The 22,413-nt window shown below is 46.5% G+C and overlaps 1 protein-coding gene and 1 long non-coding RNA gene across 7 annotated transcripts in view; one reads left to right on the forward strand and one right to left on the reverse strand.

Moving 5' to 3' along the window:
* Window positions 1-22,413, reverse strand: part of enah (ENAH actin regulator) — an 80,591-nt gene that overhangs the window by 3,410 nt on the left and 54,768 nt on the right. For 3 of the 6 annotated variants that reach the window (XM_015975507.3, XM_015975506.3, XM_015975504.3), the window contains exons 6-13: window positions 16,981-17,763; window positions 10,338-10,633; window positions 7,400-7,524; window positions 7,199-7,247; window positions 4,095-4,146; window positions 2,280-2,346; window positions 765-849; window positions 36-93 (exon numbers count right to left, since the gene is read on the reverse strand). In XM_015975507.3, the coding sequence (XP_015830993.3) occupies window positions 36-93; window positions 765-849; window positions 2,280-2,346; window positions 4,095-4,146; window positions 7,199-7,247; window positions 7,400-7,524; window positions 10,338-10,633; window positions 16,981-17,763 (1,515 nt within the window). Of the gene's footprint in view, window positions 1-35; window positions 94-764; window positions 850-2,279; window positions 2,347-3,074; window positions 4,006-4,094; window positions 4,147-7,198; window positions 7,248-7,399; window positions 7,525-10,337; window positions 10,634-16,980; window positions 17,764-22,413 lie in introns of those variants that run through there. The other 3 variants (XM_054734065.2, XM_015975508.3, XM_070545489.1) reach the window with 3 other exon arrangements.
* On the forward strand, window positions 17,820-20,225 carry LOC139063513 (uncharacterized). The gene is made up of 3 exons (XR_011516874.1): window positions 17,820-18,609; window positions 18,868-19,041; window positions 19,875-20,225. It is a non-coding gene; the product is annotated as an uncharacterized lncRNA (long non-coding RNA).

Consider the following 22,413-nt stretch of genomic DNA (forward strand, 5'->3'; position numbering starts at 1 on the left):
TTAGACAGGATGTGGGGAGCTGTTTCCATAGTTACCATCAATAAGCTCTTCTTTTAGCTTCGACAGCTCTTTCCTCATTTCATCCAGGATTTCCTAAAACAAAAGCCACAGTTACAAGTCTGCAGGCACACGACTGGTCCTGAACCAACGCAGGATGGCTTTAGCTAGGCTCTGCTAGCGGAGACTGGCGTTAGGCTCTGCTAGCGGAGACTGGCGTTAGGCTCTGCTAGCGGAGACTGGCGTTAGGCTCTGCTAGCGGAGACTGGCGTTAGGCTCTGCTAACGGAGACTGGCGTTAGGCTCTGCTAGCGGAGACTGGCGTTAGGCTCTGCTAACGGAGACTGGCGTTAGGCTCTGCTAGCGGAGACTGGCGTTAGGCTCTGCTAGCGGAGACTGGCGTTAGGCTCTGCTAGCGGAGACTGGCGTTAGGCTCTGCTAGCGGAGACTGGCGTTAGGCTCTGCTAGCGGAGACTGGCGTTAGGCTCTGCTAGCGGAGACTGGCGTTAGGCTCTGCTAGCGGAGACTGGCGTTAGGCTCTGCTAGCGGAGACTGGCGTTAGGCTCTGCTAGCGGAGACTGGCGTTAGGCTCTGCTAGCGGAGACTGGCGTTAGGCTCTGCTGATGGTAAAAGGAGGTTGCCTCACCAGCTGCTAAACAGAACCAAAGACTGACCTGGGAGCACACGAGGAACCGTTCCTCACAAACAAAAGCTGAGCCGGTTCTGCACACATCCCCGAGTCAGAGATGCTAACGGACGGTGGTTTACCTGTTTGAGTCTGTCGTAGTCCACAGCTTCTGTGGGTATGCCGTTGGCACTTGGGGAGGCGGTAGGTGTGGGGATGGACTTCAGTCTACTCAAGGAGACACACACACACACACACACACACACACACACACACACGCACACGCACAGAGACAGAAATACTCATTAACTGTGAAGGATCTGTGTTTTAAGGGCTGGGGAGCCGGCCAGGTCTCTCTCCTGGTGAGTGAACACACTTTTCCTGGAAACACAAAAGTTCCAGGACACACACACACACACACGCTCACACACACACACACACACGCTCACACACACACACACACACACACACGCTCACACACATGCGTGTGCACACACACACACACGCTCACACACACACACGTGCGCGCACACACACACACACGTGCGCGCACGCACACACACACGCACACACACACGCTCACACACACACACACACACACACACTCACACACACACGCGCGTGTGCGCACAGGCTCACACACACACATTTGCACACATACGCGTGCGCGCGCACACGCACACACACTCACACACACACACACACACACAGCGTTATCAGAGCAGGCCTGCGGGGTCTGCTCTGGCTCTACTCAGATAAAACTGGGCCATGTGGGCTCTGAACTGGGTGGACTCGGGTCTATGTGTGATAGGGAGGGTCCTCACATGTTTCCATGTTCAAGACAATAAACGTTCAAGCTCCATCACAGTAAACGGACTCATCAGTCACCTGGACCACGAAGAGCTTGGAGAAGCTACGCAGGGAAAGGCCGTGCTTCCACCTCAGGACCACTCAGACGCAGCAGTATTTAAACCAGATCCATGAGGCGTTCCTGTTGGACCCCCCTGGCACCTACTTCAGCTTCTGCAGCAGGGCCGTCAAACTCAAGATGTAATATCTCATGTGCTTTCATGCTTTGGAGCAGAAAAAGTGCATAACGGCCAGAATAATGGAAGCGGAGTTTGCTCCACTCTGATTTACTGCGATGCTCACCTGTTCCAGCCAGACACCGGCACCTGTGGGGTTGGGCTCTGAGCTGAGGAAGGAGCTGTGCTGTTCTGTTCATCTTCATCATAAACAACAGGTGCTCACAGAGGTTGGTGCTGCTGAACATGGAGAACATCTGAGCAGCTGGACCACGCTGCATGGCTAGAGGAGGGGCTACATCTGGACAGATAGCTAGTACACCTCGAATCACCAGTTAACTCAGATTCATGCTAGTGGTCCATGAGGAATAAATAAAGGACCTGGAGAAAACCCCAACACCTTGTTAAGGTGACGGGATGAACACAGTTTCACCTTAAGATCCACCATGTTTCTGTCGGCTCCTTCTTAATCTGATCAAATCAGGAAGATCCATGTTTCACACACCAGGACGGGAAAACTGCTTCTCCCCATTTAGCCAGACCGAAGCACAAACGTGTGTGACGCTTGACCCGATCCCGATGACACTGTTTCCAGTTTCTAAGACTGAAAAGTTTTACAGGAAAACACATTACCTTCCGATAACAGGAGACTTGCTGCCGTTCATGGTGCTTGATCTTTCCCATGGCTTCCTGGGCATGTCTGCAAACGACAGCAGAATGAAATCAAGGAAAGCTGGAGTAGACCGTGCACTATCATGGTGCTCCAGCCTCTGGTGATGAGCTCCACCACCTTCACGGAGAACACGACTCAAGTTAGCCCTGAAAGTGGTTAAAGGCGGTTAGCTTGGTTAGCTTCTTAGACTCCAAACGGCTGTTAGTGGAGTCTGGAGCTTCATCTCAAGAGACCTGTGTGTGTGTGTGTGTGTGTGTGTGTGTGTGTGTGTGTGTGTGTGTGTAGACAGACCAGCCATGAACACTTATGCTGTGCTCCAGTCGAATACATGGCTTCTGACCCGTTGTCTGACTTCACATTTGTATTTTATTTTATTTTATTTTATTTTTATTTATTCTTTATTTAAGCAGGAAGGTCCCTTTGAGATTAAAAACTTCATTTTCAAGGCAGTCCTAGCTAATCAAAAGATACATTCATAAGCAGGGATGCCTTACCGATATCTGATATTGTCTAACTCTTAATTTCTGATACCAGTACAAACCAATACCCATGTGTTTAACTTGTCTCCAACAGCAGCTGAACGACGTTCTCCCTGAGAGGATCGCTGACGTTGTTCCGTTTTATCCGCTGGACCTCGGCTCCACGTGTTCAGATCTTACATTTAGGCAAAAACATGAGAGTAAACCCATCGTGAACACACTGATTTGACTTTATACGTTGGTGCCTTGGAGAACGTTTGTCTTTGTGACTATCAGTTCGTTTAGAGAATGTTTAAACATGCGTTAAAGTGACTCGGCTGATAAAATGTAAGCAAAGTGAGCGTACATGCTAAGCTACGCTTATTGCTAAGCTACGCTTATCGCTAAGCCAGGCTATTTGCTAAGTGCAACGCTAAGATGTCCGTATTAGTAATGTATTTTCTCTGTTTCTGTTTATTGGAGTTACTGTGATAAAACATCTTTCAAGAAAAGCAAGCCTTTCGTGAAAATTCTTGTGTTTGTTTTTGTTGCTAGCTAGCTAGCTAGCTACACATAGCTACGTGCTTTAAGTACAGCTGATCCTCTATACAGGGCAAAATCTTAATTATTCACAAGTAATGCCATATAAAACTAAAATATCTCAAAAACTAAACCTCAGATCTGTCATATTTTGAAAGTTTGAGAGAGAGGAGGCGAAGCCGAAGTGCTTGTTGTATAATATGTGCGTGTTATGTAAATGTTGGGTCACTGAAGGAGGAAAAACAGATTCCAGTATTTTCCGATATTACATTTTAAGGCCAATTTGGGCCGATAATATTGACAGATCGATAATATCGAACATCTCATTTCATAACATTTGTCAGTTACACAGTTAGTTACATACAACATTATAGGAGGCAGTTACGACACAGGGAACATCTCAATCTGGTTTTAAATGTATTAAAGGAGATAAGCTCGATTAATTTCCAGTTTTCCTGCAGCCTGTTTCATGAAGAAGGAATAGAATGAACAAAAGCCCTGTTGCCCAGTTCGGTGCGAGCAAACGGAACACAAAGTAACAGCTGATCGTCTGCACGCACACCGTGAGAGGTTTCAATTCTCCATGAAGTGAAGCTACAGATGTAGGTGGGTAATAGTCCAAGCATGGCCTTAGGAATGAAGGTGTACCAATGTCCCAACCTCCTGGTGGACAAAGAAGGTCATCCCACTGTGTGGAACAAATGTTTTAGTTTTCCAAAGACACATTTAGACAGGAAGCGGGAGACGGACAGCACAGAGCAGCTTTCTCTTCCTCACCTGGTGTGCTACAAGCTGACACTTTGGGGGTTGTGTTCATGTCACTCTCCTCCTGTTGGGTAGACAAACACAGGGGTCAAAGGACAAACGACAGTTGGTCTCCTCACCACAAGCAAGAAAATGGGAATGGTTCAGAATTCATGAAAGATGATCTAAATGTAAAATCTTTAAGATCCTGTCTGGAGGAATGAGGGGCTCATTAGCTAGTTTTCCGTGAGCATAACTCAGCCTGAGACAGCTCTGTACAGCGTGGTTTGGGTCAGCCCGTCTGAGTGGAGTAATGTTTCGTGCCCCTCATAGGTGCGGGGGAGGAAATGGGGGATCCCGCGGCACTCGCGGGGGGTGGGTCCTCATGATTTAAAATAGCAGGAGGTGTTCTGTAAACACGGTAAGTGGACCTGCATGCTCAACAGAAACAACTCAGCACAAAACTACTGGTGGTGTTGCTAGGCATTCTTCTCAGTTTGATGGCTTTTTGTCAGACTCTGAACCAGGAAATGGCTGCAGGCAGCGAATCAGAAGGCAGAAAACTCTGGCGCAACCGGTGACTCCATCCCCTAACCAATCAGCAGCCAGAGTCACGATGCGGCCCGACTCAGCCTTGTTAGGTACCTGGAGCAGGGACCAAACATAGGGGAGGAAGCAGAGGGAAAACACCGAACCATGCCCGTGGAAACTGTGGTTGGGTTGAGCTGCACCGGTCCGAGTTGCTCTGAGTAGCGTTCCTGGAAAACTACCTTTAGACAGTGTTGGGAAAGTTTGTTTTAAAAACAAACTAGTTCAAGTTCAGTTCATACATTTTAATACAAACTAGTTCATTTTTTAGTTCATCATCTAACATCATGTTATGGAAATGTGATATTTCATACTTTAGTCCTGTTAACAAATCTATTAACTGAATGTCCTAAAATCACACACACACACACACACACACACACACACACACACACACACACACACACACACACACACACACACACACACACACACCCTAACCCTACACCCCCAGCAGGTCCCTGAGGTCCAGTGATCAAAGCCTACTGGTTGTGCAGCACCAGGCTAAAGGTCAAAGGTGACAGATCATCTGCTGCTGTGGCCCCCAGACTCTGGACCTCTCTCCCCCTGAGCCTGAGACCAGTGGACTCAGTGGTCTCCTTTAAAAAGCAGCTGAAGACTCACTTGTTCAAGCTGGCTTTTGTATGACCTTCTTCACCTCTCTCTCTTTATTCTGCTCTCCCCACCTATTCCACCTTCCTCAGGATCCACTGATTTCCCTCTTTCCTGTTCACTCTCTCTCTTTCTTTACATTTTTAATCACAATAGCCTATTTTTTTTGCTCATTTTAAATATATTTTTAAACATTTTCTTAATTCTTTTTTATATTTTTACATTTTTTGTTTTTGTGACGCTCCTCGTGATTTTTATCTTGAGAGGCGCTATAGAAATTATATTTTCTTCTTCTTCTGCTTCATGGTAGGATTCAATGACTCAGGGGATACTCGTGGTAGGACAAAATTACTCAGGGGTACTTGTGGTAGGACACAATGACTCAGAGGGTACTCGTGGTAGGATACAATGACTCAGGGGGTACTTGTGGTAGGACACAATGACTCAGGGAGTAATCATGGTAGGATACAATGACTCAGGGGATACTCGTGGTAGGACAAAATTACTCAGGGGTACTTGTGGTAGGACACAATGACTCAGGGGGTACTCGTGGTAGGATAAAATGACTCAGGGGGTACCCGTGGTAGGATACAATGACTCAGGGGGTACTCGTGGTAGGATAAAATGACTCAGGGGATACTCGTGGTTGGATACAATGACTCAGGGGGTACTCGTGGTAGGATACAATGACTCAGGGGGTACTCGTGGTAGGATAAAATGACTCAGGGGGTACTCGTGGTAGGATAAAATGACTCAGGGGGTACTCGTGGTAGGATACAATGACTCAGGGGGTACTCGTGGTAGGATAAAATGACTCAGGGGGTACTCCTGGTAGGATACAATGACTCAGGGGGTACTCGTGGTAGGATAAAATGACTCAGGGGGTACTCGTGGTAGGATACAATGACTCAGGGGGTACTCGTGGTAGGATAAAATGACTCAGGGGGTACTCCTGGTAGGATACAATGACTCAGGGGGTACTCGTGGTAGGATAAAATGACTCAGGGGGTACTCGTGGTAGGATACAATGACTCAGGGGGTACTCGTGGTAGGATAAAATGACTCAGGGGGTACTCCTGGTTGGATACAATGACTCAGGGAGTACTCGTGGTAGGATAAAATGACTCAAGGGGTACTCGTGGTAGGATACAATGACTCAGGGGGTACTCGTGGTAGGATAAAATGACTCAGGGGGTACTCGTGGTAGGATACAATGACTCAGGGGGTACTCGTGGTAGGATAAAATGACTCAGGGGGTACTCCTGGTAGGATACAATGACTCGGGGGGTACTCGTGGTAGGATAAAATGACTCAGGGGGTACTCCTGGTAGGATACAATGACTCAGGGGGTACTCGTGGTAGGATACAATGATTCAGGGGGTACTCGTGGTAGAATACAATGACTCAGGGGGTACTCGTTGTAGGATACAATGACTCAGGGGGCACATAAGTTAAAAAAGGTTGAGAACCACTGAATTGGGAGACATTTGTTGGCAATGGAGTGAGCATTTATCACGATCTTTTTAGGTTTAGTTTGGTTTTTTATTAAAGACGTTATGTTAACTTCACCTGCCTGCCTTCTGCTAAAGCAGGTGATGGGGTCACATTCAGCATGCATGAGCAACTCTGAGTGACAATCATATTTGAGAAAAAACAAGAACACAGTTTCTATGGGAACCAGACTAACTGAAACCAAAATGGCTCAGAAAAACAACTAGCTGTTATTTTTGTGTCTGTAGTTTGCCCCTAGTGGGAGCATTTACCCGACAGATATGTGAATATGTTTAATATGGCCCTGATACAACAAGATATCCATGTCGAGCTAGACTCTGAAGAGGAAACCACAACACATATGGGAGCTGCAGCTCCAACTGCAGCTAAAACCTTCCAACGGGGAATCTAGATTCACACAAACACCAGGCAGGACAAGGACTTACTGATCTCTGGTCAGGTTCAGGAGAAGAGCCCTTCTCTGCAATCCTTCTTCTGTAAGAAACAAAGTTCAGATTCAGGACATAGACAAGATCCCTGATCCAGTACTGATTCCAGATACGCACAACTAAAACGGAGACCAGGAAAGTCTAATCAGAATGGATAATAATAATAATAATAATAACAACAATAATAATAATGGCAACCTTCTGGCTAGTAAAGCACTCATCTCCTCCATGAGCCCTCCTCCTCCAGGCACGGGCCCGTTCCCCCGGGCCTCAGGTTTGGCCCCTGACATGGCTGCTGCCAGAGCTGCTCCTGCTTCATCACTCTGTGGAGAAATAAAATATTCGATTGTTTATTTAAAGTCTGAAATTTAGAAATAAATCCACGTGTCGGGGGCTGGAAGTATTTAGGGATCTCCTTTACAACCTTCATTATGTCCTCTTTTCAAATATTAAACGAGGTTCTTTTGGCTTTGGACATGAATGTGTTTCTAGTTACCTTTAACATGTTTCGACCATCATCTGCGGTCTTCAGAAGTGTCACAGGTGTTTGTGTGACGCGCCTTTATCAGCTGTTTTTCTGGTCGGCGCGACCAACCCGGATCTGTCAGATCTGCTGGGTCGGTCGCGCCCACCTCCGCTGGCTGGTCTTTGGAGAAGGGAATCCCAGGTGCGAGACAGCTGATAGGCCCCCTCGTCTCTGTTCATGTTCCGACGTTCATGTTCCCTTATTTCTATTGCCTCCCTGACCCAACGTTTGAACCGGTTGTTCTCCGTGTTGATAATGTTCCCTTGATCCCGGTCCATGATGTGATTATTTCGTTTGCAATGATCTGAGATGGCTGACTTGACGGTTTGCTCCTCTGCTTTTTCCTTTGTTGTCTTTGTGAGTCTTTCTGTTGTTTCCTTCTCACATTCCTTCTGGTGCTCTTTTCTTCTTGTGTCATATGTTCTGTTGGTTTCCCCCACGTATGTTTTATTACACGACATGCGGGGTACTTCGTAGATTACATTGCATTTGTTGTCTGGTTCAATTGTGTCCTTGGGGTGTGTTATGGAAATTTTATGTTTATTAATTCTGGATCATTGATTCTATCAACTGAATGTAATATGTGTTGCTCTGTGCCTCTTTGCATGCTCACTTATTCAGACACACCCACACGAGCCACTCACACACATACTCTCTCTCTCCTCTCTCTCTCTCTCTCTCTCTCTCTCTCTCTCTCTCTCTCTCTCTCTCTCTCTCTCTCTCTCTCTCTCTCTCTCTCTCTCTCATATGATCTCACTTTCATTCCTTTCTTATCTCTTGGTGTAAATAAACTCTGTGAGCAGATGTTCGGGGCATTTTGCCTTGTGCATTTGCCACAGTTATAACTGTTTAACTTGTCTGCTCATCGTCTCCTTCTCGCTTCGCTATAGGAAATGGGGTTATTGATAAGCATACAGATAAAATCCATGACAGGGTGTACTCGTAGCTGTCTGAGTTTCATGTGAGGTTTGACGGTTGTGGTGATTTGCTGTTTTTTCATGGCCCTTTGTATACGTTCTGTGACTCCCCAGATATGTGGAATGGTGATGGTGTCAGTGTGCGTGTGGTCTGGTCTTTGTTTTGATTTCTTTTTTTGGTCTCTCTGTTTTTCTGATTGTCTCTAACTTGTTTTCCTTTTTCTACGGCCCATTCTGGATACTGACAGAGGGTTAGTGCTTGTTTGATGTGTTCTTCCTGTTTGCGGTCTGTTTCCTCTGTAATGAAGCTGGTCCGTCGTATAATGTTCTGACTACTGATAGCTTGTGTGCCGTGGGGTGTTCAGATGTCCAAAGCAGATATTGGTCTGTATGTGTGGGTTTTCTGTATATTGTGATTTTTAACTGCCGTCGTCTGTGTGGTGAATGTTCATGTCCAAAAGCGCTATTGTCTTGTTTGTTTCCTCTTCACGTGTGAATTTTATGTTTCCCGTGTTGTCGACCGTGTTCAGGTGGTCTGCGAGTAATGTTGTGTGTGTCCAGTTTTTATTATTTCCAAGATGTCGTCCACGTATCGTCTCCAGAACAGGGGTCTGATGTGTGCCGGTGCTATGTTAATGGCCTTTTCTTCCAAATCCTCCATTAGGAACCTGCTCATTATGGCTGAGAGCGTGTCTCCCATGGCAAAACCTTCTTTTTGTCTGTATATTTTATTTTTGTACAGAAAATATGTGGATTTTGCTGCAAAATCTAACAGGGTGGCTATGTTGTCTACTGTGAGATTTGTCCGGTTCTTCAGTGATCTGTCCATTTTTAGGAGTTCATGTACTATGTGTAGCGTGACCTCTAGGGGTGTTTTTGTGAATAGTGAAATGACATCATGTGAGATGAAGATGTCATTTTGTTCTGTTTTCATTGTTTTGAGTTCTTCAGCCAGTTGTTTTGAATTGCTGCAGTGATGTTCTGGTAGTCCTAATAGGGACTGGGTGATCTCCACCAGGGCTTCTGATAGGTTGTAGGTGACTGATCCGATGCTGTCCACTATGGGAAGCAGTGGGGTGTCTGTTTTGTGGATTTTTGGAGAGCCATCGATCCGAGGGGTCACACTGGGCGTTGGTATTAGGTGCTTATTTTAATGCATTCAACTAGTGCACATATGTCAGAGTCAAGGCCCGCGGAGCATTTTTATGTGGCCCGCGAGATAAATATCAAAAATATATTAAAACTGGCCCGCTGGCCGATTTTACCGCAAAGACTTCAACTCCCATGATGCTTTGGTCTTGTTGTATTTTTGTGTGTCCCCTTTTCTCTCTCTCTCTTTCTGCATGTCTAGAAGCAGATTCTTGTTCATCATTTATTGTTTATTCTGAACCCCCCCCCCCCCATTCCTTTCTCTTACACTTCTGTGTCCGTTGGAATTTTAAACAACCGAAAATATTTCTAATAAAGTTTTGGTATCAGGAGTGGTCCTGTGAGAATAAAACTGCGAGGCTTGTCTTCGGCATTCAGACATCGGTTCTGATTGCTTCACAGCCGGACAGGACACGGTAACGAAACAAAAGAAGAGAAAGAAATCCCATCTGACATTTGCTCCGACTGGTGCAGCTTTATGGGAGAGGGAGAGAAAGAGGTGTGTGTGTGTGTGTGTGTGTGTGTGTGTAGACCACCAACTTACCCGTGGCACTCTGCGCAGCTTGGCTCCAGCGAGGGCGGCTGCCAGGCCTGATGGGGGACGGTCCTCCGCAGGAGAGAACAGTCCAGCAGGAAGGGGAGGAGCTGGGGGTGGGTGTGGCACACCGGGTGGAGAAACTGGACCTGGTGAAGGAGGTGTCCCACCTGGAGTCAGTGCAGGAGGGAGTGGTGGGGGTGGGGGAGGAGGGGGGTGACCGGCATGGGTGGAGGTCACAACTGAGTTGGGTGGCAGAGGTGGGGGTGGGGGAGGGGTGGGAGCCGATGGACTGTGTGCCATTTCTGTTAAGAAGAGGAGGGAAAAAGAGAGAGGGGGAGAAGAGGGGGAGTAATTACTTCATGGTCTGGAGATCTGATTGCTGGAGACAAGCTCAGGGGTTAAGGCAAACACCCCCCAGCTGGTCTACCTGCTGACTGGACAGGTGCTGCTGATCTCTAGGACATTATGAGGAGGGGAAAAGGTGTCTCTGGACAGGACGTTCATTTTTGACTCAAAACACTTCAGAGCTTCTACGAGTGGGTCCAAAGTCACGCTTCACAGCTGTCAGAGGTCTGACGTCCACCACAAATCAGACTGAAGACTCACACTGTTTATGTGTGCATGTGTGTTTTTTTGTGCATGTGTGCATGTGTGTGTGTGTGTGTGTTTGTGCATGTGTGTGTGCGTGCTGCCAAAGGTTTAACTAGTTATTATATCCAAGGGTTCACATACTCTTTCCACCTGCACTGTGAATGTTTACATGGTGCGTTAATAATAATAGTAATAATAATAAAAACATGGAAACAGACTTGTTTGTGTGGCATCAGTTTAAGCCGACTGCGATTGTCTGTTGTGATTCAGCTGAAGATTAGATCACATTTCATGACCAGTTTATGCAGAAATCCATGTCATTCCAAAGGGTTCCCATACTTTTTCCTGCAACTGTATAGGATCGCTTGCCAGGCTAGGAGTCGTCTGCATGTTGTCCTAATTGTTCAAAAACAACTAAATAATGAAATTTATTGAGTTGTGTCGTTATTTTCAGCTTTAAAAAAATCTACAAAACCATCAGGCTGGAGGGCTGATCCACATGCAAACGCCGAGCGTTACCTGCTACGTGGCTCTGACCAATCAGCTGGCGTCCCCTGATTGAATTATGCCTTTTTAGTCCTTGCAGACATGAATTAATAATTCTTGCTTCGTCTGGGAGAAGAAGGCAACTCTCTGCTTGTCTTACACTTTCGTTTATCTAGCATCGATTACCAGGGGCTGCCTGTAGCATAGAGGTGGATAAGGCTCCCTAGCAAATACTTTTCTTGGATGAAGATTGACTTCACTTCAGCGTTGTTCATGGAGCCAAATAAGCCTGGAGTAAGCTGGTACGCAAATTCAAGTGAGGATTTTTCTAATGAGCCTCAATGATGTAGACTGACCGGTAAATCGAGAACTTTGCCTTCCAGCTCAGCTCTCTCTTCACCACGACAGACCGGTCCAACACCCACATCACTGCAGATGCAGCACCGATCCGCCTACCAATCTGCTCGATTTTTCCCTTACTGGGTGGACAAGACCAGGAGATACTTATTTTCCTCCACTAGAGGAAGGACCTCATCCCTGACCTGGAGAAGGCAGTCTACCCTTTTCCGACTGAAGACCACGGTCTTGGATTTAGAGGAGCTGATTCTCATCCCAGCTGCTTCACATGTGGCTGTGAACCACTCCAGCGAAAGCTGGGCGTCACGGTCTGATGAAGCCAACAGGACCACATCAAAAGCAGAGATCCAATCCTTTGGCCACCACAACTGATTCCCTCACCACCTTGGCTATGCCTAGAAATCCTGTCTGTAAAAGTTATGAACAGGAAACACCTTCTATGTATTTACTGGGACAGCAGTACCTCAGGAGGTAGAACGGGTTGTCCAGTAATCGGAAGGTTGCAGGTTTGATCCCGACTCTGACCAGAGAAGGCTGCCGTTGTGTACTTGGGCAAGACACTTGACCCGCCATGCCTGCCGGTGGTGGTTGGAGGGACCGGTGGTGCCTGTGTTCAGCATGCCTTGCCTCTGTCAGTGCGAGCCCAGGCAGCTGTGGCTACATTGCAGCGTGTGAATGGGTGAATGTGTTGTTAAGGGCCTTGGGGGGTTGTAGAACCCTAAGAAGGCGCTATACAAATACAAGCTATTTACCATTTATTCATGTTCGGTTCCTCAAGGCTGTTGCTGCTGCCTATTGGACGGACTGTAGTTGTAAACGAGAATGAGTTCTCAATAGACTCATCTGGTTAAATAAAGAATAAAACAAACAAACAAACAAATAAATAAATAAATAAAGGCTGAATGTTCCGAGACTGGAGGACAGTTTTTTTGTTATTTTATATTTTTGTATTCTGCTGCTGGTCAACCAGGCAAACACTGTATGTATTATTTTAAATGACATAGGTGAAGCTTTTCTTAGTGTGTAATAGAAGTGCTAAATGTGTATTTGTGACTTTGAAATTGTTTTACTGCATTAATTCATAGATTCGATGTTTAGGCCTGAGCAGCAAATGCGCTGCAAAGGCCCATCATGTCTGCTCTGTTTAGTATTCTCAGTCTTCCGCCAAAGAAATTGGCTTTTTGGAGGTCTTAACACCTCCAATAACTGTATTTTTGCACATGTCAGTCGTGGTGTGAAATTTTGTATTTTAATGGTCTCAAAAAATGGTAAGAAAAATGGCTCCATGGCACTTCCTAGAAGGTGACAAATAAGCTCCTCCCAACCTTTTTGTAAAGTAGAGTTATGCAATTTTTCACACTTATAGTACTCACCGATCCTCACAAAACGTCTCTTGCACCCATGTGGTAAACTAAACAGGAAGTCGGCCATGTTTGATCGAAAACTCCATTTTGACTCCAAAAGGGTTGTTTGTATGGTCCACATTTCGTTTAAAGGTATATTAAGCAGTTTTGCTTGCTTTTAGCACCCCCTAGTGTCCGTTTGCTGAAGAGAAGCCATCTTCTCGCTGTGAATTTGTCTTTTTAACACCTTAAACATAGGCAATGGTGGCACGGGAGTTAAGTGCTCGCCCCATAATCAGAAGGTTCGAGCCCCACTCAGTCTGTTGCTTACCGCAATCCGAGCGTTCAGCAGTTCAAATCAACTCAGGAGGAAAAGATGCAACGAAAAATGCCATCAAGGGCTGCAGGTTAACTATTACTGGTAACCAAAATGTAAAGGGTCTATACTTAACCATAAAGTTTTTTTTTATTTCATAAGACCTTAAGAGTCTGGAGAACAACAGGGAAGTGAGTTTGCTGCACAGGATCACCCAAGGATCCACGAGTTAACAAGTGAAGGGCTTTACTCAAGTCCAAATACCGGTTACTATCATCATCAAAGCTTAAAGATCGACAGCAAAAACCTGAGTGTTGTCTGTTGTCTGTCGGTCACTCAGCTGTCTTCCCCGTTGTCTCCCGACTGCTGGCAGACTCTCCCTTTTATCCTGGTTTGTTAATCAGCGGGAGTGAGATCAGCTGTTCCCACTCAGCGGCCTGCAGCAGGGACGAGGAGAGGTTGGTGCAGCAGGGCAGAGCCAGCTCCTGGTGCCGGAGAGGTCAGGCTGCCGTTCGTAACACCCCCTCAGCCGCCGCCCCCCCTCCTCCTCTCCTCCAGGCTGCTGATGAGCACAGCTGACCTGAATCCCTGCATCTGCGAGTGCTCACATTTAAGTACTCCACAGGTTGGTGCATCCCTACTTATCACAGTTCAATGATTAGAAACAGCAGCCTAGTTTGTTTCTGGAGGCTGGAGGATGAGGTCTCAGACACAAGCAGACTCCACGAGTTCAGGCGGGGTCATGAGGGAGTCTTATCCCAAAAGGACGGAGGAGAGTCTCTGAAACAATAACTGCTGATTCAGACAAAGGTTCCTTAAGACGTGTGCCAGTCAGCTGCTGTGATAAACATCACCACAGTCTCAGATCAGAGGTCCACCTGGATCAGGGGTCGGCAACCTGTTCCCAACAAAGAGCCATTATTACCCGTTCCCCACAGTAACGACAACCCTGGGAGCCGCAGCAGTCGTGGTGTTGTGGGTGGGCCTACCAGGCCCTACTGGGCCCGCCCACTGGCACTCGGGTCCACCCAAAGACAGCCAAGAGCTGCTTTAAAGAGCAAGTCACCCCCTACAAAAAACTTACTTCACTCCCACTTCATGTTTGAAAAATGCAACAAATGCTGTTGCCTGGCAGACCGAGAGGGCGGAGCCACTAACAAAAACACACACAGGCTCACAACTGCATTGTGACATCATAATGAACCAGTTTACATCATAGCGTACCTCTTAGCCAATAGCGGTGGCAGATTTAAATTCAAATACAGTGCAGAGTTTTTACCCGACGATGACACAACACTGAGTTTCAGGCAGAAAATTTAAATTTTAAGTAAGACGCACTGAACCACGCGTGTCTGCAGCACGATTAGACACTCGTTTATTTAGTTTATCAGAAAAAAAAGTAGATTTGGGGGTGACTTGCTCTTTAAACTGTTCAGAACACAAATCCTTGCTCTGTCTCGTTGGATCGTTGTGATTAAACTTTGTACAGAACGAAACTTTACATTAAACAATGTTGAAAAGGTAAGAAAAGGATTTACAGCGACGGAGATAATGGCGCATGGCACTGGTGTTAAACAAGTTGAATGTTTCTGGTAGCAACAATCTTCACAAGAAGGCAAAACAGGTAAATAGAAGCATTTGCGTTGACCACATATTTCACGTATTTGAACGTTTGCTTTGATGGAGAAACCTCAAGAATGTTGGTCGTTTTGAAAGAATTACCCTGACGCGTGCCGACGCGCTGACATTTTATCGTTATCGTTTTATCCTTTAAGGCCAGGCTCCAGACTCACCTTTTTAGTACAGCTTTTAAGTGATTTTCATCGATTTTAGCCTGTTTTTACCATTTTTTATATATTTTATCAGTGTTTTATTACTGACTCTTTAATTAAATAACACATATTTTCCTACATATTTATTTTAACTTGTAATAATTATTAGTTTTAACCAGTCTTAATACTTTGTTGTACAATATTTTATAAATTTAATTATATGTTTTCTACTTGGTCGTCTTTTATCACAGTGTTTTATTTAGATCAGGGGTGTCAAATATGTGGCCCGCGGGCCGAATCCGGCCCGCAAGCGGGTTAAATCCGGCCCACGGGATGGTTGTGTAAAATTTATTTTCATACTTTACAATGTAGAGTGAAAATAAACGTATCTTTGTGAGCAAGTTTTATCTGTAATGAGTATAAATAAAACAAAGCTGCGCTCAAGGCTCACACAAGAACTTGAATCACATCCTGAAGTTGGCCGCCACTCAGGATGTGACTTCTGATGTTGATGTGCTGGTGAAAGCTAAAAGATGTAAAGTAAAATGAGTCAAATATGCTTTAAGTGCTGCATGAAACTGATCTAGCCATGTGATCTGTAAACTCTGAATCACTAAGGAATGTTTTTTAATATATTGATTTTTTTTTCTTTCTAATTTTCAAGTACACTTCAGGTGTTGTACTTGTACTATTTTGGATACGCTGTCCTCAGGCTCCAGCCTTGTTTTATATTGATTGTATTAAAACAAATAAAACAATCTGAAGTTGTTTTTAATTTACCGGTCTGTCCCACTTGGGACTAGATTTCCCTCAATGTGGCCCCTGAGCTAAAATGAGTTTGACACCCCTGATTTAGATTTCTATTTATCAGCTATTTTTGTTTCATTTGTTTCTTAACTTGTTATCTTAGTCTCATTAGTAAACTAGTGTTTCCTCTGTGGGGGCCGGCTGCCCCGGGGGCAGCGGTGGGCTCTGGCGGCCGGGGAGCTTCCCATGTCTACTCTATGCCAAGGCTATTGCTGCCAGTCTTGGTGCCCCCGGTGCAGTTGGCTCCTTTGATGGCGTATTCGTCTTCTTTGCATCTACTACATCTGCACTCAGCCAGCTGCCCTTTCTCTATTACATGTGTGCGTGTCTGTGTGTGTGTGTGTGTGTGTGTGTGTGTGTGTGTGTGTGTGTGTGTGCGTGCGGGAGTTTCATCTGCTTGGGACGGGATTGAGGGTGGGAGGAGGGAGAAACAAAGGGGATCTCTTATGTGAATCTGTGTGGGAGGGGTGGGAAACCGACTGCTGTCTGGTTGTTTTTAATACTGTAAAGCGCTTTGAGCTGCATTTGCATGAAAAGCGCTTCATGAATAAATTTTGATTGATTGATTGTGGAGGTAACTAAATCCCTCAAGACAAGATTCCCACCAGAACACCTGAGCTGGGCACCGGTCAGCGCAGCTCGCTGTCAGCGCTCACTTAAGGTGGACAACGAGTGGAGAGGGGCTTGGAGCGCGTCGATCAACGGCAGCAGCAGAATAACTAAAATCATTTTATTTTAATATTCATTCAGTATTTTACAAGCACAGAGAGCCGCATCAGATGGATGAGAGCCGCGTGCAGCTCCAGAGCCGCAGGTTGCCGACCCCTGACCTAAATGGTTTAACAGGACACTTTATTCTGAGGCCGGTTTTAAGACAGTACACCACAAACAGTCATCACACCTGTGTTAGCATGTGAGTCAGAGGCAAAGAGAAGAAGAACAGAAGAAGAAAGCAGCATTCAGACTGGAGGCCTTACCCTGGGGCTGGCAGGAGGAGCCCCCCAGAACCGGGCAGGGCTCCGGCTCTCCCGACCCTGACCGGTCCGGACCCACGGGGAGGGAGAGGTGCTCGGCAGAGGCAGAGGTGGTAGCAGCTGCAGTAGCAGGGAGCACTGTGAAGTGAGACGGCACGTTGGGAGGCTGGTACGAGGACGGGGGACATGAGACAAACGAGGAAGATGTCAAGGAAGCCATGGGTGAGGGGAGAGGAGAAGGGGTAGGAGGGGGAGGTGGCGTTTGACAGGTGATGCCAAGAGGGGTATGGCTGTGTGCGATGGTCACAGGGGAAGGTGCAGGGAACGTGGGGGGACCATTGGGCGACGGCGATGGAGGCTTCTGGCTCAGAGGGGACGGGGCAACCATGGGGACAAAAGGACGTGGACCCATGGCTTTTCCTGGTGGACTGCTAATCATGACCGGAGTGGAGGTAGGTAATGGGATAAAGTTGGATGCTGAGCACACCATGGACTTGGGTGCGGGGAGAGGAGAGGTGACCTGGGCTGGAGGAGGAGACGGAGCCTGAGGAAAAGCCAGCTGTCGCCTGGGAATGGTGGCATAGTGAGGCAGGACCGGGTGGAAGGCCGAACCCAGAGACGTGGCAAACCGGGAGGCTGACTGCCTGAGTGGCGGGGTTGGGGGAGCAGTGGATGAGGATGACGTCATGCTGGGAGCTGGGTAGGTGGGGGTGGATGGAGACACATGCGTGGAAGACATCCTGCCACACTCCTGAGGTGTGGTGTTGTGGAGCGTGCTATCAAAGGCTGGAACCGGGCCAGGTCAGGGACACGGGGTTGTAAGGGGGTGTGTGGGTGGGTGGGTGGGGTGGGGGGAGGGGGGCAGCCATTGTGCAAACATGTAGGAAAGAACAGAAGGAGAGGAGAGAAAATGATTGAGGGAGGACAAAAGAAAAGGAGCAGATGAAGCAGGAACCAAACTTGGATAACCTGAGATCACTACAGGATGTTAGTGGATACGCGTCAACACAGAGGACTGAGACACAGAGCCTGAGGACCAGAACCGCCAGAACAGAACCTGTCCTCAGGACCAAGGTCAAAAACTGAAGTTCTCTTGTAATCTACTGTAGCAAGCTGCGACAGAGGGACGGGTCCAACATTCTGAAGTCGAGTTCTGGTTCTGTAGAGAGCTCTGAACTGTAGCCGAGAAGAAAGTAGACCGGGTGTCTCTGTGGCTACATGAACCGCCTCTGATCCACCTGCAAGAGCAGCTTGTGTTTCAGGTCCGTACAGAAGTCACCTACCTGTAGACGAGGCTCTGGACCAACAACCAGGTCTCGTCTTCTCTAAACATCTGCTTAACTCTCACAATCTGTTCAGCGCTCGTTTTTCAACACATCTGCTGTCTCTGATACAAAACGACGACTTGTGAGTCAATCTCTGTGGGCTCTTATTTCCTGATATTTGGACATCTCTCCTCTGATTGGCTAACAGCAACATGACTCTACCACTGACTGTTTGCTTTGCAACGTTGATGTTTTAATACAAGCCTGGCAAAAATCTGCTGCGTGTTAGCGGTTAGCTTCAACAAGTCAACACATGGTTCCTGTGCGTTAAACCCACAACAGCGTTGCCTGTCGTCATCAACGATGGGTGAGTTCATGAACGTTAAGCGACAGTGTGACATAGATCTGTCAGGACTTTCTGACCCGAGCATTCCCCGAGTCTATTTTCTATCAGTGGCGAGGACGGGATGCGGGACAAGGGGGTAGAAGACTATTTAGATGTGCAGCCTACATGTTAAACTCAGAGTGACAAAAGTATTTCAACAATAAAGTAATGAACAGTTTCTATGTAAACCTGCCTGTTAATGCTTGTGCAGTGTAACTGTGTGGAAGGGCTTTTCTATAGGCTAACCCAGGAGTCTCCGACACATCACGATGCACTTGGAAGTCACTCGCCTGAAGTACTCATCAAGCCATCCCACCTGACTTCAAAAATGGCAGCCTAATTGCGAGGGATGGCTTTTTCTGGAACTGCGCTGCTCTGGGTGGCTGCATGTTGGAGTAGCTCTGTTGACTATATGTAAGTTTTGCCTTTTCTTGAGCATTTTTTCTTATAGTTTCAAGAAAAACTGTATTTTTTGGACACTTCACTTTTCTGTTTCTGGTGCTGTGAAGCTTGGAGAATTTTTACTGCTATTTTTTTTAGCTTTTTTCACTTTTTGAGCATTTGTTATGACGCGTAACCATGGCAACAAGCTGGTTTACAATCGGGAGCAGCTGATTAACATTGGAAAGGCTGAAATAATACCTCAGTTGAAGCCACAAATCCCAAATGAGCTAAAATGCAAGAAGCGTGGGTGCAGAGCGGGAGCAAAACGGAGACAGAGAAAGAGGAAATTCAAACCATCTCTTCCATCGATCATAGTGGGCAATGTGACAGGGTATCTGCAGGTTTAAGGGAGCCAAATTTAAGACTTTTTAAGACCTTTTTTAAGGTCAATTTGACCAAATTTAAGCTAATTTTTTTAAATAAATTTCTGCTATAATTTCCAGCTATTGCCTGGAACCGGTGCTAACCACGTCGCGAACGTAGGATTAGCCATCCAGTTACCATTAAACTTGCACTTCCCCATGGCGCAAGCTCCCACTAGCTTAACCAGCTAATGTGCTCAACTAAAAATAGCCCCCTTTCACAACCAACTGAACGTGCATGGTTCTGCTTACGCCAAAATCATACACAAAAATGCTGAACACTAACTAGAAATTCACAAAAATTTCATAGAAATAAAATAATCTAGTTTTTTGGGTCTTTGGTAATTTAAGACCTTTGGAAACTGTATTTAAGGATTATTTGTCATTTTGAAGGATTTTCAAGGCCTTACATTTGGAAAAGTAAATTTAAAACTTTTTAAGACCTTTCAAGGACCCGCGGATACCCTGGATGTGACATCACTGGCCAACAAGACGGAGGAACTCCAAGCCCTTTCAAGGACTCAGCCAGAGATTCGGCAGTTTCCGAACCGCTGGAGGAGATGATGCAGAGAAGGATTCTCCAGAGAATCAAGAACATGATGGACAACCCTGAGCATTCTCTTCACAAGACTGTCCGACAACGGAAGAGTGTCTTCAGTCAGAGGCTTCTTCAGTTTGGCTGCAACACTGACCGCTACTGGAGATCCTTCCTGCCAACAGCCGTTGTAATATACAACAACTCTTTGATGACTTGATTATTATTATTATTCTGAGCTACTACAGCAATCAGTTTCCCTCTGGGATTAATAAAGTATTTTTGAATTTGAATTTAAATTTGAAGGAAAGCCGTCGCCATTTTCTCTAATATCTAATGTAAAAATTTGCATTTTTTGAAGTCAAATAAAAATCTAATTTAGCACAAATCATTTGGCAAACATGTTCAAGTCTGCACTACTGGAAACATGCATATTCATTGTGGCGGTTGCAGCACGGATCCCCGTTTCATTGAACTTTGAATGCAGCAGCTGGAGTTGTTGGTGCATGAAGAACAGGGTGACATTGGCTATACAGACCTGGTTTATGTTTAAGGAGTCGATGTTGAGCAGAAAAACATCTCCAGTAAAATATTCGGTGTGACAGTAAAGTCCTATCTTGTTAATAGCTCGTACCCACCGGGTACCACTCATCTCCACTACAAATAGGAAAAAGAGGCTACAATTTGCACCAGCTCACCAAAACTGGACAGTTGAAGACTGAGAAATGTTGCCTGGTTTGATGAGTCTCAGTTTCTGTTGAGACATTCAAATGGTAGAGTCAGAATTTGGTGTAAACAGAATGAGAACATGGATCCATCATGCCTTGTTACCACTGTGCAGGCTGGTGGTGGTGGTGTAGTGGTGTGGGGGATGTTTTCATGGCACACTTTAGGCCCCTTACTCCTCCTTTCCACCGGAGCCGTGGCGGAGCCGTCAGCAGCACGTTACTGCAGCAACACGTCATAGCTGCTGATAGGAACCGCTGTGGTCAACAGAACCTTTTCCACCGGAGCCGTCAGCGGCGCGAGTCGGCCGCGTCTCAGGAGCAGCATGTCGTAGCCCTTACACGCCGTTTCTATTTTACACGCGCTACGCCTCTGAAACGGGCCAAGATCGACATTTTTGGGGAAGGAAAGACAGGAAATCAGACGCGGAAACGGAGCAAAGCTACCGAGATTTTCAGAATAAAGAAACTTACTTCCTTCCGGTTGCTTTACTTTAAAAAATAAATTACTAACTGTGCGGCCCCGTGAGAAGTTATCACCTAGCTAGCGGTCTCCTTTGTTTTTCAGGTCCGTTTTGGCGATTATAAAACGGACAGAACATAAAACACAAACCATGTTGTAATTTTCTCCTGCTTGTTGTTGTGTTTACTGACGAAGTCACTCGTGTGACTTTGTGCTCGGTCGGTGACAGCTGCTCCCCTGCTGCTACGCGTCTCGTGGGAAGGGCCAAGCAGCAGCTTACGCGAGCAAGACGTGCTGCTGCAGTAACGTGCTGCTGACGGCTCCCGTAGAAAGGAGGGGTCACTGCCAATTGGGCATGGTTTAAATGCTACGGGCTACCTGAGCAATGTTTCTGTCACGTTGAGAGGACTGTTTGGACCCAAAACGCAGATACCCAGGATGACACGAGGCAGGAGTTGATATAAAGAAAATCCTTTTATTGTAGGAAGAGTCCAAAAATAAAAATAAATCCAAAAGGCAGGGAGCCAAAATCCAAAAATCAGGAAATGATCAGGAGATCCAAAAACACCAGAGGAACGGGCAGACTGACAGAATAAATCACGCTGACAAACAACAATGAACCGACAAGACAATGAGAAACAGACAGGGCTTTATAGACTGGGGCATAATGGGAGGCAGATGAGCTGCAGGTGTGTGGGGAGAGAACCAGGTGAAGGCAATACCTAATCAGGGAGGAGGAGCAGGGGAGGACACCGGACCTGACTGGAGAAGAACACACACACACACACACACACACACACACACACACACACACACACACACACACACACACACACACTAAGCTGGGGAATGACACACACACACACCGAGCTGGGGACAAAGAGGCTGGAGCTACAACTGGAGGGGCTGGAGATGACCTGAAAGGCTACAAACAGAAGGCACATAAATAAGATGCAGACAAAGGACACATTTTCCACTGAAAAATCTGGTTTGATTCCCCAGGATGGTGATTCGGCGTGAGTTTTGGATGAACTCAGAGCTCTGGAGGAACTGGGGAAAATAGGAAGTGATGTTTGCCGAGGTATAAACTTTCTGAAAATGAGCACCCAACAAGTTTGCCTTTGTCCCATCTTCTGACGGCCAACTGGCCCCCATCACCAAGCACGGGTGATGCCACAACTGAGCACCCGAAATCTTGTGAACTATACCCCACAGCGACATGACCGTAGTCCTTAGGCCCCGACGTGCTGCAAATGT

This window comes from Nothobranchius furzeri, chromosome 2 (assembly GCF_043380555.1).
Source record: "Nothobranchius furzeri strain GRZ-AD chromosome 2, NfurGRZ-RIMD1, whole genome shotgun sequence".
NCBI lineage: Eukaryota > Metazoa > Chordata > Actinopteri > Cyprinodontiformes > Nothobranchiidae > Nothobranchius > Nothobranchius furzeri.